The sequence below is a fragment of the Macaca thibetana genome, chromosome 20, assembly GCF_024542745.1.
Source record: "Macaca thibetana thibetana isolate TM-01 chromosome 20, ASM2454274v1, whole genome shotgun sequence".
Classification (NCBI taxonomy): Eukaryota; Metazoa; Chordata; class Mammalia; order Primates; family Cercopithecidae; genus Macaca; species Macaca thibetana.
This window is the reverse complement of record NC_065597.1, coordinates 48,865,623-48,879,211: the sequence shown is the minus strand read 5'-3', so window position 1 is coordinate 48,879,211 and position 13,589 is coordinate 48,865,623. Positions and strand designations below refer to the sequence as shown.

The window sequence follows — 13,589 nt, the reverse complement described above, 5'->3', positions numbered from 1 at the left end:
GTTCTGGGTGCTGGTCCAGTACAAGTAAGGAGTCTTTGCCAGAACACAGATCAATTGCCTCAAGACAGTCTCGCTACAGAAAACACAACAGCTGAACCCCCTATGTGCTCAGTGGCATTGGCTCATGTTCTGGTTCCAGTGGCTCACCTTGTCACCGCCGAGCACAGATCACAATTAGAGTAACACTGGGCTAGACGATTCCCAAGGTTCATTCTTTCTTTTTGTGTGTGTGTGTGTTTTTTTGTATTTTGTTTTTAGAGACAGGGCCTTGTTTGTCATGCAGGCTGGAGCGCAGTGGTGTAATCATGGCTCACTGCAGCCTCCAACTCCTGGGCTCAAGTGATCCTCCCACCTCAGGCTCCCCAGTAGCTGGGACTACAGGTGTGTGTCACCATGTCCAGTTCATCTCTTTTCTTTTAACATTTTAAAAAATGTATTTTACTTTTTACTCAGACCCCCATGAATTTAACCAGCTAATTTAAAAAAAATTTTTTTTTTATAGAGATGGAGTCTCACTTCATTTCCCAGGCTGGTCTTGAACTCCTGGGCTCAAGTGCCGTTCCCACCTCAGCTTCCCAAAGTGCTGAGATTATAGGCGTGAGCCATTGCACCTGGGCCTTCCAAGGTTCTTTGAAACTCTAGTGTCCTGCCGGGCGCGGTGGCTCAAGCCTGTAATCCCAGCACTTTGGGAGGCCGAGGCGGGTGGATCACGAGGTCAGGAGATCGAGACTATCCTGGCTAACATGGTGAAACCCCGTCTCTACTAAAAATACAAAAAACTAGCCGGGCGTGGTGGCGGGCGCCTGTAGTCTCAGCTACTTGGGAGGCTGAGGCGGGAGAATGGCGTGAACCCGGGAGGCGGAGCTTGCAGTGAGCCGAGATCACGCCACTGCACTCCAGCCTGGGAGACACAGCGAGACTCCGTCTCAAAAAAAAAAAAAAAAAAGAAACTCTAGTGTCCTGTGATTCCATGGCCTGCACTAAGCAGCCATCGACTTGACTGACAAGGTAGGAAATGATCTGGGTGGTGGAGCTGTGAGTGGACGGCTGGGACCCGGCCCTTCACCAGCTTCATGAGAGTGGGAGGCTCCCAGCTGCTTACCTCATATTCTAGGAACCTGGCAGAGTCATCCAGGATCATTTCCTCTCGCTTCGGGGGGGTGTCCCTTGTGGCCAGGGCCAAGCAGCGCAGGGTGTCCCGGCCAGTGCCCCACTCCTTGATCACTGCCATGATCTTCTCCTTCACTGGCCCCGTCAGTGGCACCCGGGTGGTGCCAACTCGCACATAGTTACAGCGGTCGATGACGCCCTCGGGGGCACCCTAGGAGACCAGAACAGCATTCAGAGACCACCACTTTCCTTCCAGGGCACAGTGACAGGGGCCAGGAGTAGGAAGAAGAGGGGGCTGAGGCGCATTCTAATTTCTGACCTTGACAAACATCTTGTTGCCCACAGCAGCCCGGGAAGATTTGGCTGGGGAGCAATAGACAGACATGGACTTCCTGTCTCGGGAGAACTCCAGGGTGAATTCCTTCTTCATTAGCTGGCGGATCACCTGGAGAGGAGACAGGGAGGGGAGACCATGTCTCTTAAAAATGGTCAAAAAGAATCTGGAGGTCAGAGCAGACCCCAAGCTAAGGCTGAGACGAACGCTAAGTCTGGTCCCTACAGCACAAAAGGAGAAAATCCCAAGGCTAGTGTTGCCATGGTGCTTCAGGGTCCCAGGTTAAAGCACAGGAGAAACAGGATGGCCTATTGTGGCACTGTCCCATAGAACTTTCATTATCGGCCAGGCGCGGTAGCTCATGCCTGTAATCCCAGCACTTTGGGAGGCTGAGGCGGGTGAATCACTTGAGGTCAGGAGTTCGAGACCAGCCTGGCCAACATGGTGAAACCCCGTCTCTACTAAAAATACAAAAATTAGCCGGGCACAGGTTTCAGTGAGCCAAGATCATGCCATTGCACTCCAGCCTGTGTGACAAAGCAAGACTCCGTCTCAAATAAAAGAAAAAAAACTTTCATTGTTTGTTTATTTTTATTTACTTATTTTTTCTTTAGAGACAGGGTCTTGCGCTGTCTCCCAGGCTGAAGTACAGTGATGTGATCATGGCCCACTGCAGCCTTGGCTCTGGCAATCCTCCTGCCTCAGCCTCCCAGCCAGCTGAGTAGCTGGGACCACAGGTGTATGCCACCACTCCAGGCTAATTTTTAAAAAGTGTTTTAAAGATAGAGTCTCCCTATGTTGTCCAGCCTGGTTTCACTCCTGGCCTCAAGCAATCCTCTTGCCTTGGCCTCCCAAAGCATTGGGATTACAGGCATGAACCACCACACCTGGCCCTATAACTTTCAGTAACGATAGAAATGTTCTGTGATCTGCACTGTACAATTGGTACAACTGAGTAATTGCTGTGGAGCATTGGAGGTGCTCTGTATATTATTTAATTTGAATTAATTTTTATTTATTTATATTGAGATGGAGTCTTGCTCTGTTGCTCAGGCTGGAGTGCAGTGGCGCAATCCTGCCTTAGCCCCCTGAGTAGCTGGGATTTTAGGCACACGCCACCACGTCCAGCTAATTTTTGTATTTTTTAGTAGTAGACCAACCTGACCAACATGGAGAACCCCCGTCTCTACTAAAAATACAAAATTAGCCGGGCGTGGTGGCACATGCCTGTAATCACAGCTACTCGGGAGGCTGAGGCAGGAGAATCACTTGAACCTGGGAGGCGGAGGTTTCGGTGAGCAGAGATCACACCATTGCACTCCAGCCTGGGCAACAACAGCGAAACTCTGTCTCAAAAAAAAAAAAAAAAAAAAAAAAAAATGAAGGCCAGGTGCAGTGGCTCACGCCTGTAATTCCAGCACTTTGGGAGGCTGAGGCAGGAGGATCACGAGGTCAAGAGTTCGAGACCAGCCTGACCAACATGGTGAAACCCCATCTCTACTAAAAATACAAAAACTAATTGGGTGTGGTGGTGCATGCCTGTAATTCTAGCTACTCAGGAGGCTGAGGCAAGAGAATTGCTTGAACCTGGGAGGCGGAGGTTGCAGTGAGCCGAGATCGCTCTACTGCACTTCGGCCTGGGCAAAGGAGAAAGACTCTGTCTCAAAAAAAATAACCTCATCTCTACTAAAATACAAAAAGTTAGCTGGGCGTGGTGGCTTGCATCTGTAATTCCAGCTACTAGGGAGGCTGAGGCGGGAAAATTGCTTGAACCCAGGAGGCGGAGGTTGTGGTGAGCTGAGATCGTGCCACTGTACTCCAGAATGGGGTGACAGAGCAAGACTGTCTCAAAACAGACAAACAAAAAGAATGAAAGCCTTTTTCACCAAATGTATCATGGATACTTCTCCAAAAAACAAAACAAAAATAAAAGGAACAGAAAATCAATAGCCAGGAGAAGTGGTGCATGCCTATAGCTTCATCTACTTGAAAGGCTGAGGCAGGAGGACCACTTGAGGCCAGGAGTTAAAGGCCACAGTGCGCTATGATTGCACCTATGTTTTTTTGTTTTTTTTTTTTTGAGACGGAGTCTCGCTCTGTCGCCCAGGCTGGAGTGCAGTGGCCGGATCTCAGCTCACTGCAAGCTCCGCCTCCTGGGTTCACGCCATTCTCCTGCCTCAGCCTCCCGAGTAGCTGGGACTACAGGCACCCGCCACCTCGCCCGGCTAGTTTTTTTTTTTTTTTTTTTTGAGACGGAGTCTCACTCTGTCCCCCTTGCTGGAGTGCAGTGGCCGGATCTCAGCTCACTGCCAGCTCCGCCTCCCGGGTTCAGGCCATTCTCCTGCCTCAGCCTCCCGAGTAGCTGGGACTACAGGCGCCCGCCACCTCGCCCGGCTAGTTTTTTTGTATTTTTTCAGTAGAGACGGGGTTTCACTGTGTTAGCCAGGATGGTCTCGATCTCCTGACCTCGTGATCCACCCGTCTCGGCCTCCCAAAGTGCTGGGATTACAGCCTTGAGCCACCGCGCCCGGCCCCGGCTAGTTTTTTTGTATTTTTTTTTTTAGTAGAGACGGGGTTTCACCGTGTTAGCCAGGATGGTCTCGATCTCCTGACCTCGTGATCCGCCCGTCTCGGCCTCCCAAAGTGCTGGGATTACAGGCTTGAGCCACCGCGCCCGGCCGATCGCACCTATGAATAGCCATTGCACTCCAGCCTGGGCGACAGGCCAAGACCCCATCTCAAAAATAAATAAATAAAAATTTATGTTTGCATTATAATTTATAAATTTTTAAAATTAATCCTCTATTGATAGGTATTTAAGTTGCTTTCAGTTTGTTTGTTTATTTTTAAGACAGGGTCTCCCTCTGTTGCCCAGGCTGCAGTGCAGTGGTGCAATCACTGCTCACTATAGCCTTGACCTCCTAGGCTCAAGCAGTCCTCGCACCTTAGCCTTCCTAGTAGCTAGAGGACAGTTTTGTACCACCACACCCAACTAATATTTTTCTATCTTTTTTTTTTTTGAGACGGAGTCTCGCTCTGTTGCCCACGCTGGAGCGCAGGGGCACAATCTCAGCTCACTGCAAGCTCCGCCTCCCGGGTTCACGCCATTCTCCTGCCTCAGCCTCCCGAGTAGCTGGGACTGCAGGCACCTGACACCATGCCCAGATAATTTTTGTATTTTTAGTAGACACGGGGTTTCACCGTGTTAGCCAGGATGGTCTCAATCTCCTGACCTCGTGATCTGCCCGCCTCGGCCTCCCAAAGTGCTGGGATTACAGGCGTGAGCCACCGCGCCTGGCCCTTTTTTTTTTTTTTTATTTGTAGAGATGGGGTCTCACTGTGTTGCCTAGGCCGGTCTTGAACTCCTGGGGTCAAGTGATCCTCCCACCTCAGCCTCCCAGAACGCTGGAACTACAGGCGTGAGTCTCTGTGTCTCACCTGCTTTTTTGTTATATTAAATAAAGTAGCAATGAGCATTTTGTATATACAAAAAAAGAGAGAAAGAGAGAAATGTGGGGAATATAATTCACCAGAGAGAGGTGCTTAATGGAGACGTTCAGCAAGTATCAATAGCAATAACTGGGAGTGACAGTCCCAGAAGTGGCTGAGTTCATCTGGGCAAGGAAAGGCTTTCCCTGTAGGTGCAGCAGCCACATTTCCTAAATCCTAAGTCAGGACTCATGATCTGCTGAAAGCAAGTGTGCTTCTAGAAACAAAGGGATAACAGATGAAGTTGGGGCTGCTCCTGGATGGGTCCCTTGTAGTTTCCGTGTCCAGCTTTGTCCACTTCAACTCAGGACACAGCAGGCAGAAGTGATCATAGATCCATCAAGGGCATAGCTGCCAGGCAGCACCAGGGACAATGGGTCCCACCCACATCAGCCTGCGGAGAAGCTGTGGGGGGCCGTCCACTGCCTGGGTGGGGTCCCAGCACAGGCACTAGGCTCTACCCAGTCCAACCAGGGCCTCTGCCTTCCTCTGGTCTGTGCAGCATAGAGTGGAGATGGCCCTGTGGCAGGGGCTCTGCAGGCTCACCGAGTTGCAGGCGTTGGCTCTCTCCACCTTCGAGAGGCTTCTCACATCTGTGTTGAATACATTCATCTTCTCCACCAGGGTGGTGAGTGCTGTCTCGGTGGCCTCGCCAACCTTCTCATAGACACCTTTGGCCTGAGATGGGCAGAGGAGGAAGAGGAAGTAGGTGCCCCAGGCTCCCACCTGTCACACCCACCTTCCACCTAGTGTAAGAAGGAAGCAAGCCACTGCCTCCCTTGCACGCTGGCAGAGGACTGGGTGTACTGGGTCCCCTTCCTCCAACCCTTTCCTCCTGGCCTTCAGAGGAGGCTCAGACTCTGAGCCAACTGGAAGGGGAAGGAGAGGTTACCTCGTTGAAGTCCAAGGAGGAGTCATTGCAGAGGGCACAGATGGTGGCCAGCTCCACCAGCCCGTCATACTGCCCTGGCCGGACTGGCTTATCATTCTTCAAGCTGGCAGCAGGGTCAGAGGAGGAAGGGACAGAGACAGTGGAGAAGAACAGGGAATGAGATGCAGAGAGGGCACAGGAAGAGCAGGCAGCCGAGGGTCAGGAAGGACAGTAGGGAGAGCCAACTTGGATATCAGGAGAGAACAAGGTCAGGGAGGAAGGGGAGAGTGAAAGGAAAGCAAAACCACATGGAGGGTCCCAGGGAGAAAGGGGGTGTGGGGAGGGGCGTGAGGAGCTGGGGAGAAGTTGCCTGGGTGACTTACACCTCTCCCTCTGGAGCGTAAGTGGAGCCGGTGATGGAGAACTCATTCAGGAGGCAGATGTCCCCATCCACCTTATCAATGATAAACATCTGCAGGGGAGAAGGGCAGGCACACAGATGTCCACCTCTCCCCATCCCGAGGTGGGCGCCTGCATCAAAGGAGGCCTGTGCTGCCAACACCTACCCTCCCACCCTCCTACTCACCCCTCCCTGTCCCCCACCCCCCGTATACCCTACCCACTTCCCACCAAGCTGTTGCAATCATTCTCCATCAAAGCCATAAAACAATCGTTACTGAGGCTGGGCGAGGTGGCTCACACCTGTAATCACAGCACTTTAGGAGGCTGAGGCAGGTGGATCACCTGGCAGGAGTTCAAGACCATCCTGGCCAACATGGTGAAACCCTGTCTCTACTAAAAATACAAAAATTAGCCAGGCATGGTGGCACGCGCCTGTAATCCCAGCTACTCTGGAGGCTGAAGCAGGAGAATCGCTCGAAGCCGGGAGGCAGAGGTTACAGTGAGCCAGGATCGTGCCATTGTACTCCAGCCTGGCAACAAGAGCCAAACTCTCAAAATAAATAAATAAATAAATAAAACACACGCACACACACAAACAAGAGTGACTGCAAGCTATGCCGGAGCTTCTGTAGATCAGTTAATAAAATAAGATGGAACACAATAAGGTGTGGTAGGGACTGTGGAAAACGGCCGACCTGTTGGCACCTGGACCGTCTATAGCTCCAGCTGCACGTGGCCAGATCTTCCAGTTTTGCAGGAAGAGCTAGAAATTCAGGTTATCTTCCTGTGAAATCTCTTGACTTTTTCTTCCTTTCTTTTTTTTTTTTTTTTTTTTTTTGAGACAGGTTCTTGCTCTGTTGCCCAGGCTAGAATACAGTGGTGTGATCATAGCTCATTGCAGCCTTGACCTCCCAGGCTCAAGTGATCCTCCCACCTCAGCCTACCCAAGTAGTTGGGGCCACAGGCACATGCCACCATGCCTGTCTCTCTCACTCTCTCTTTTCTTTTTTTTTTTTTTTTTGGTAGAAATTTGGTCTCACTATGTTGCCCAGGCTGGTTTTGAACTCCTGGGCTCAAGTGATCTTCCTGCCTTGGCCTCCCAAAGTGCTGGGAGTACAGGTACCCACCATGATGCTGGGAGTACAGGCAACCACCATGCCCAGCCTCTTGACTTTCAAAAATATGGGCAATTCTTTTTTTTTTTCTTGAGATGCAGTTTCACTCTTGCTGACCATGCTGGTGCAATCTCGGCTCACCGCAACCACCGCCTCCCGGGTTCAAGTGATTCTCCTGCCTCAGCCTCCAGAGCAGTTGGGAGTACAGGCAAGCACCACCACACCCAGTTAATTTTTGTATTTTTAGTAGAGACAGAATTTCGCCATGTTGGCCAGGCTGGTCCCGAACTCCTGACCTCAAGTGATCCACTCACCTTGGCCTCCCAAAGTGCTGGGATTACAGGTGTGAGAATTCATTCATTTTTATGAAACACGACAGGAGCCGAGTCACACGAGTCTGTGGTCTGGCTTTGTGGCCTGTGTGTTAGAGGGATGTGGAGAACGCAGTGCCCAGGAGGAGTGGCCTACCCTGAACCCTGGGCAAACGCAACAGAGACTGGGCTTTTCATTCCCGAGAAGAGAGATTGTTAAGATGGGTTCCAAGACAAAAAAGTTCTGTGGTCAGAAAAAACTTGGGAACCTCTGGGTTAAACAAAGCAGAATCCGTCTTCTTTACACAGTCAGCCTCCTCTAAGGCTTTCAAATACCAGCAGGCGTTACGGGGCTCTCCCAGGAGCCAGGGTTACAGCCTTTCTCGCCCTGATCTGACCACACAGCCCTTGCTTCTCAGAACAGCAATTTCTAGTTCATGGGTGTAGTCTTCCACAAAACTCTGTGTAGGGCAGGGGTTCTTGGCCTGAGGTCAGTGGAAGACCCCTCAAGGAGCCCAAGAACTGAGACAGCCAAGAAAAAAATGACAGCTTTTCTTGTTCTCACGCTGACATTTGACATTTCCTTCCAGTTATGCATGTTGTCAACAGACCACATTAGTATTAGCAAAACCTGTGACTGTCACCAATTTAATCACAGATACTTTCCTCCTATCACATTACCGCTGTTGCAGATCTCTCAAAATAGCATAATTTATGCTCACCACTGCTTCAACATTATGATAGTGCTTAGACCCACTGCGAGAACTCCCTATTTAATGCCTTAATAAAGAAGCATGTATGTTGCCAAATTACAAAGTTTTTTTTTTTTTTTTTTTGAGACGGAGTCTCGCTGTGTCGCCCAGGCTGGAGTACAGTGGCCGGATCTCAGCTTACCGCAAGCCCCACCTCCCGGATTTACGCCATTCTCCTGCCTCAGCCTCCCGAGTAGCTGGGACTACAGGCGCCCGCCACCTCGCCCGGCTAGTTTTTTGTAGTTTTTAGTAGAGACAGGGTTTCACCGGGTTAGCCAGGATGGTCTCGATCTCCTGACCTCGTGATCCGCCCGTCTCGGCCTCCCAAAGTTGTTTTTAAAATATTTTGATAGAACTATATTTCACAATCATTGATTTCCTCTGTAACCCTATGTATTTTTCATATGTATTTTTATATTTTTTACTTTGTTATTTTCATTTTTTAATTATTATTATTATCTGAGACAAAGTCTCTCTCTGTTGCCCAGGCTGGAGTGCAATGGTGCGATCTCAGCTCACCGCAACCTCCGCCTCCTGGGTTCAAGCAATTCTCCTGCCTCAGCCTCCCAAGTAGCTGGGATTACAGGTGCCCACCACCATGCCCGGCTAATTTTTTGTATTTTTAGTAGAGACGGGGTTTCACCATGTTGACCAAACTGACCTCAGGTAATCCGTCTGCCTTGGCCTCCCAAAGTGCTAGGATTACAGGTGTGAGCCACCGCATCTGGCTACTTTTTTTTTTTTTTGAGACAGAGTTTTGCTCTTGTTGCCCAGGCTAGAGTGCAATGGCACGATCTCGGCTCACCGCCTCTACCTCCCAGGTTCAAGTGATTCTCCTGCCTCAGCCTCCCAAGTAGCTGGTACTACAGGCATGTGCCACCACGCCCAGCTAATTTTGTATTTTAGTAGAGACAGGGTTTCTCCATATTGGTCAGGCTAGTCTCGAACTCCTGACCTCAGGTGATCTGCTCACCTCGGCCTCCCAAAGTGCTGGGATTACAGGCGTGAGTCACTGTGCCTAGGCTTTTTTATTTTTTTTTGAGATGGAGTTTTGCTTTTGTTGCCCAGGCTGGGGTGCAATGGCGTGATCTCAGCTCACTGTAACCTCCACCTCCTGGGTTCAAGCGATTCTCCTGCCTCAGCCTCCTTAGTAGCTGGGACTACAAGCATCCACCAACACACCCAGCTAATTTTTGTATTTTCAGTAGAGACGGGGTTTTGCCATGTTGGACAAGCTATTCTCGAAATTCTGACCTCAGGTGATCCACCTACCTTGGCCTCCCAAAGTACTGGGATTACAGGCGTGAGCCACTGTGCCTGGCTTCCTATGTATTATTATTTTTTTTTTAGATGGAGTCTTGCTCTGTTGCCCAGGCTGGAGTGCGGTGGCACAATCTCGGCTCACTGCAAGCTCCACCTCCCAGGTTCACGCCATTCTCCTGCCTCAGCCTCCCGAGTACCTGGGACTACAGGCACCTGCCACCATGCCCAGCTAATTGTATTTTTAGTAGAGACGGGGTTTCACCTTGTTAGCCAGGATGTTCTCGATCTCCTGATCTTGTGATCCGCCTGCCTCTGCCTCCCAAAGTGCTGGGATTACAGGCGTGAGCTACAGTGCCCTGCCTCCTATGTCTTTTTAAAACAGAATCCTGGCCAGACGCAGTGGCTCACTCCTGTAAACCAGCACTTTGGGAGGCCGAGGCAGGCAGATCACTTGAGGTCAGGAGTTAGAGACCAGCCTGGTCAACATGGCGAAACCCCGTCTCTACTAGAAATACAAAAATTAGCTGGGCGTGGTGGCGTGTGCCCATAGTCCCAGCTACTTGGGAGGCTGAGGAAGGAGAATTGCTTGAACCTGGGAGGTGGAGGTTGCAGTGAGCCGAGATTGTGCCACTGCACTCCAGCCTGGGTAACAGAGTGAGACTCCATCAAAACAAAAACAAAAACAAAAAAACCCAGAATCCTGTGTTGTTTATTTATTTTTTAATTTTCTATTTTATCTTTAAGAAGATGTGGTCTCTTGGCTGGGCGCGGTGGCTCAAGCCTGTAATCCCAGCACTTTGGGAGGCCGAGGCGGGTGGATCACGAGGTCAGGAGATCGAGACTATCCTGGCTAACATGGTGAAACCCCGTCTCTACTAAAAATACAGAAAACTAGCCGGGCGTGGTGGCGGGCACCTGTAGTCTCAGCTACTTGGGAGGCTGAGGCGGGAGAATGGCGTGAACCCGGGAGGCGGAGCTTGCAGTGAGCCGAGATCACGCCACTGCACTCCAGCCTGGGAGACACAGCGAGACTCCGTCTCAAAAAAAAAAAAAAAAAAAAAAAAAAAAAAAAGAAGATGTGGTCTCACTGTGTTGCCCAAGCTAGTCTAAAACTCCTGGGCTCAAACGATCCTTCTGCCTCAGCCTCCCTAAGTGCTAGGATTACAGGCATGAGCCACTGTACCTGGCCCTATTTTATTTTATTTTTTTATGTGTGTGAGGGTCTCGCTCTGTTGTGCAGGCTGGAGTACAGTGGTGTGATCACTGCTCACTGTAGCTTTGACCTCCTGGCTCAAGCAATCCTCTGGGTTCAAGTGATTCTCCTGCCTCAGCCACCTGAGTAGCTAGGATTACAAGTGCGCACCACCATATCGGGCTATTTTTTTTTTTTTTTTTTTTGGTAGAGATGGACTCTCACTATGTTGCTTAGGCTGGTCTCGAACTTCGGGTCTCAAGTGATCCCCATCCTCCCACCTTGGCCTCCCAAAGAGATTACAGGCGTGAGCCACCACCCCCAGCCTGTTTTATTTTATTTTATTTCTTTGCATTTCATTTTATTATTTAAGACAGAGTCTTACTCTGTCACCCAGGCTGGAGTGCAGTGGAGTGATCTCGGCTCACTGAAACCTCTGCCTCCTGGGTTCAAGCGATTTTCCTGCCTCAGCCTCCCCAGTAGCTGGGATTACAGGCACACACCACCATGCCCAGCTACTTTTTGTATTTTTAGTATAGATGGGGTTTCACCATGTTGGCCAGGCTTATCTCGAACTCCTGACCTCGTGATCTGCCCACCTTGGCCTCCCAAAGTGTTGGGATTATAGGCGTAAGCCATTGCGCCTGGCCTGTTTTATTTTATTAATATGCATTTGAAATATTATCCTGAGAAGAGCTCAACTGCAAAGGGGTGTGAGGCACAGAAAAGATTAAGGGCCACGCTTTAGGAAATGCTGTTCACGGTCAGTGTTGGCAGGCTGGGCGGGCCCTGTCATGAGTGACCATTCAGGAGAGCCATCCACTTCACAGGCAGAAGCTTTGGGGCCACACAGACTTGAGTTTGAAACTCAACTCTGTTACTTTTTAACTGTGCCTCTTGGGGGAAGTCATGTAATCTCTGAGCCTTTTTCTCTTCTAAAAAAGGAAGTTAGGCTGGGTGCTGTGGCTCACACCTATAATCCCAGTACTTTGGGAAGCCAACGGGGGCACAACACTTGAGGCCAGGAGTTTAGGACCAGCCTGGCCAACATGGCAAATCCTGTCTCTATTGAAAATGCAAAAAAATTAGCCGGGCATGGTGGCAGGCACCTGTAGTCCCAGCTACTAGGGAGGCTGAGGCAGGTGAATCGCTTGAACCCAGGAGGCAGAGGTTGCAGTAAGCCAAGATCACACCACTGCACTCCAGCCTGGGTGACAGAGTGAGACTCTGTCTCAAAATCATAATAATTTTCTTTAATTAAAAAAAATGAAGTTAATGAGACCGTCCTCTGAATGGGCTATTGTGGGGGATGAGAGACAATGTGTGGCAGTGCCTGGTGCATGGATGGTTGTCAGAGTGAGCTGTCTGGCTGGGACACAAGGGTCCTCTCTGATCCCCTTCATGGCAGACAGGATGGTGTTCTACTGCCCTTTGAGCATTTTGCAGGCCCAGATGAGAAGCCAGCAGTGATGAAGGGAGACCTCTATCTTTGGAGGGCCCATTTTACCCCCACAGGCAGCCTTCTGACTGAGTGCGCTGCCCACACTGCTCCTGACCTTGCAGACAGACATCTGGTTGGTGGTGAGGGTGCCTGTCTTGTCGGAACAGATGACAGAGGTGCAGCCCAGGGTCTCTACGGAGGGCAAGCTCCTTACAATGGCGTTCTTCTTTGCCATCCGGCGGGTACCCAGGGCCAGGCAGGTGGTGATGACTGCAGGAAGACCTGTGGGGAGGGAGGGAGGGCGTGAGGGAACCTGCAAGGGGAGGGAGGGTGTGGTCTGTAGTCTGCTAAATAGTAGCCCCCAGCTACTATTGGTGCACACCTGTAATCCTAGCACTTTGGGAGGCTGAGGTGGGAGGATCACTTGAGGTCAGGAGTTTGAGACCAACCTGGGCAACACAGCGAGACTCCTCTGATAAGATTTAAAAATTAGCTGGGCATGGTGGTGATTGCCTATGGTACCAGCTACTTGGGAGGCTGGAACAAGAGGATTGTTTGAATCCAGGAGTTTGAGATTACAGTGAGTTATGATTGTGATACCATGCTCCAGCCTGGGCAACAAGAGTGAGACCTTGTCTCTATTAAACAAACAAACAAACAAACAAACAAACAAACAATAATGGTCCCTAAAGATACCAGATCCTAATCCCTGGAGCCTATAAATGTTACCTTACTTGGAAAAGGGGTCTTTGGGCCGGGCGTGGTGGCTCATGCCTGTAACCCCAGCACTTTGGGAGGCCAAGGCAGGTGGATTGCTTGAGCCCAGAGTTCGAGACCAGCCTGGCCAACATGGTGAAACCTCGTCTCTGCTGAAAACACAAAAATTAGCCGGGCCTGGTGGCGTGCACCTGTAATCCCAGCTACTTGGGAGGCAGAGGCAGGAGAATCACTTGAACCCAGGAGGAAGAGGTTGCACTGAGCCGAGATTGTGCCACTGCACTCCAGCCTGGGTGACAGTGAAAGACTCGATCTCAAAAAAAAAAAAAAAAAAAAAAAAAGGCCAGGCACAGTGGCTCACGCCTGTAATCCCAGCACTTTGGGAGGCCGAGGCGGGCAGATCACGAGGTCAGGAGATTGAGACCATCCTGGCTAACACAGTGAAACCCCGTCTCTACTAAAAATACAAAAAAATTAGCCAGGCGTGGTGGCGTGTGCCTGTAGTCCCAGCTGCTGGGGAGGCTGAGGCAGGAGAATGGCATGAACCCGGGAGGCGGAGCTTACAGTGAGCCGAGATCACACCACTGCACTC

The 13,589-nt window shown here is 50.5% G+C and overlaps 2 protein-coding genes across 2 annotated transcripts in view; one reads left to right on the top strand and one right to left on the bottom strand.

The window, feature by feature from the left end:
* Positions 1-13,589, top strand: part of TUFM (Tu translation elongation factor, mitochondrial) — a 250,029-nt gene that overhangs the window by 191,301 nt on the left and 45,139 nt on the right. The gene's annotated exons all lie outside the window — the stretch shown is intronic.
* The window catches only part of ATP2A1 (ATPase sarcoplasmic/endoplasmic reticulum Ca2+ transporting 1), a 30,382-nt gene that overhangs the window by 6,479 nt on the left and 10,314 nt on the right, over positions 1-13,589 (bottom strand). Inside the window, exons 9-14 of the mRNA XM_050773914.1 lie at positions 12,396-12,562; positions 6,188-6,276; positions 5,826-5,928; positions 5,480-5,611; positions 1,430-1,555; positions 1,103-1,321 (exon numbers count right to left, since the gene is read on the bottom strand). Coding sequence (XP_050629871.1) covers positions 1,103-1,321; positions 1,430-1,555; positions 5,480-5,611; positions 5,826-5,928; positions 6,188-6,276; positions 12,396-12,562 — 836 coding nt within the window. The remainder of the gene's footprint in view (positions 1-1,102; positions 1,322-1,429; positions 1,556-5,479; positions 5,612-5,825; positions 5,929-6,187; positions 6,277-12,395; positions 12,563-13,589) is intronic.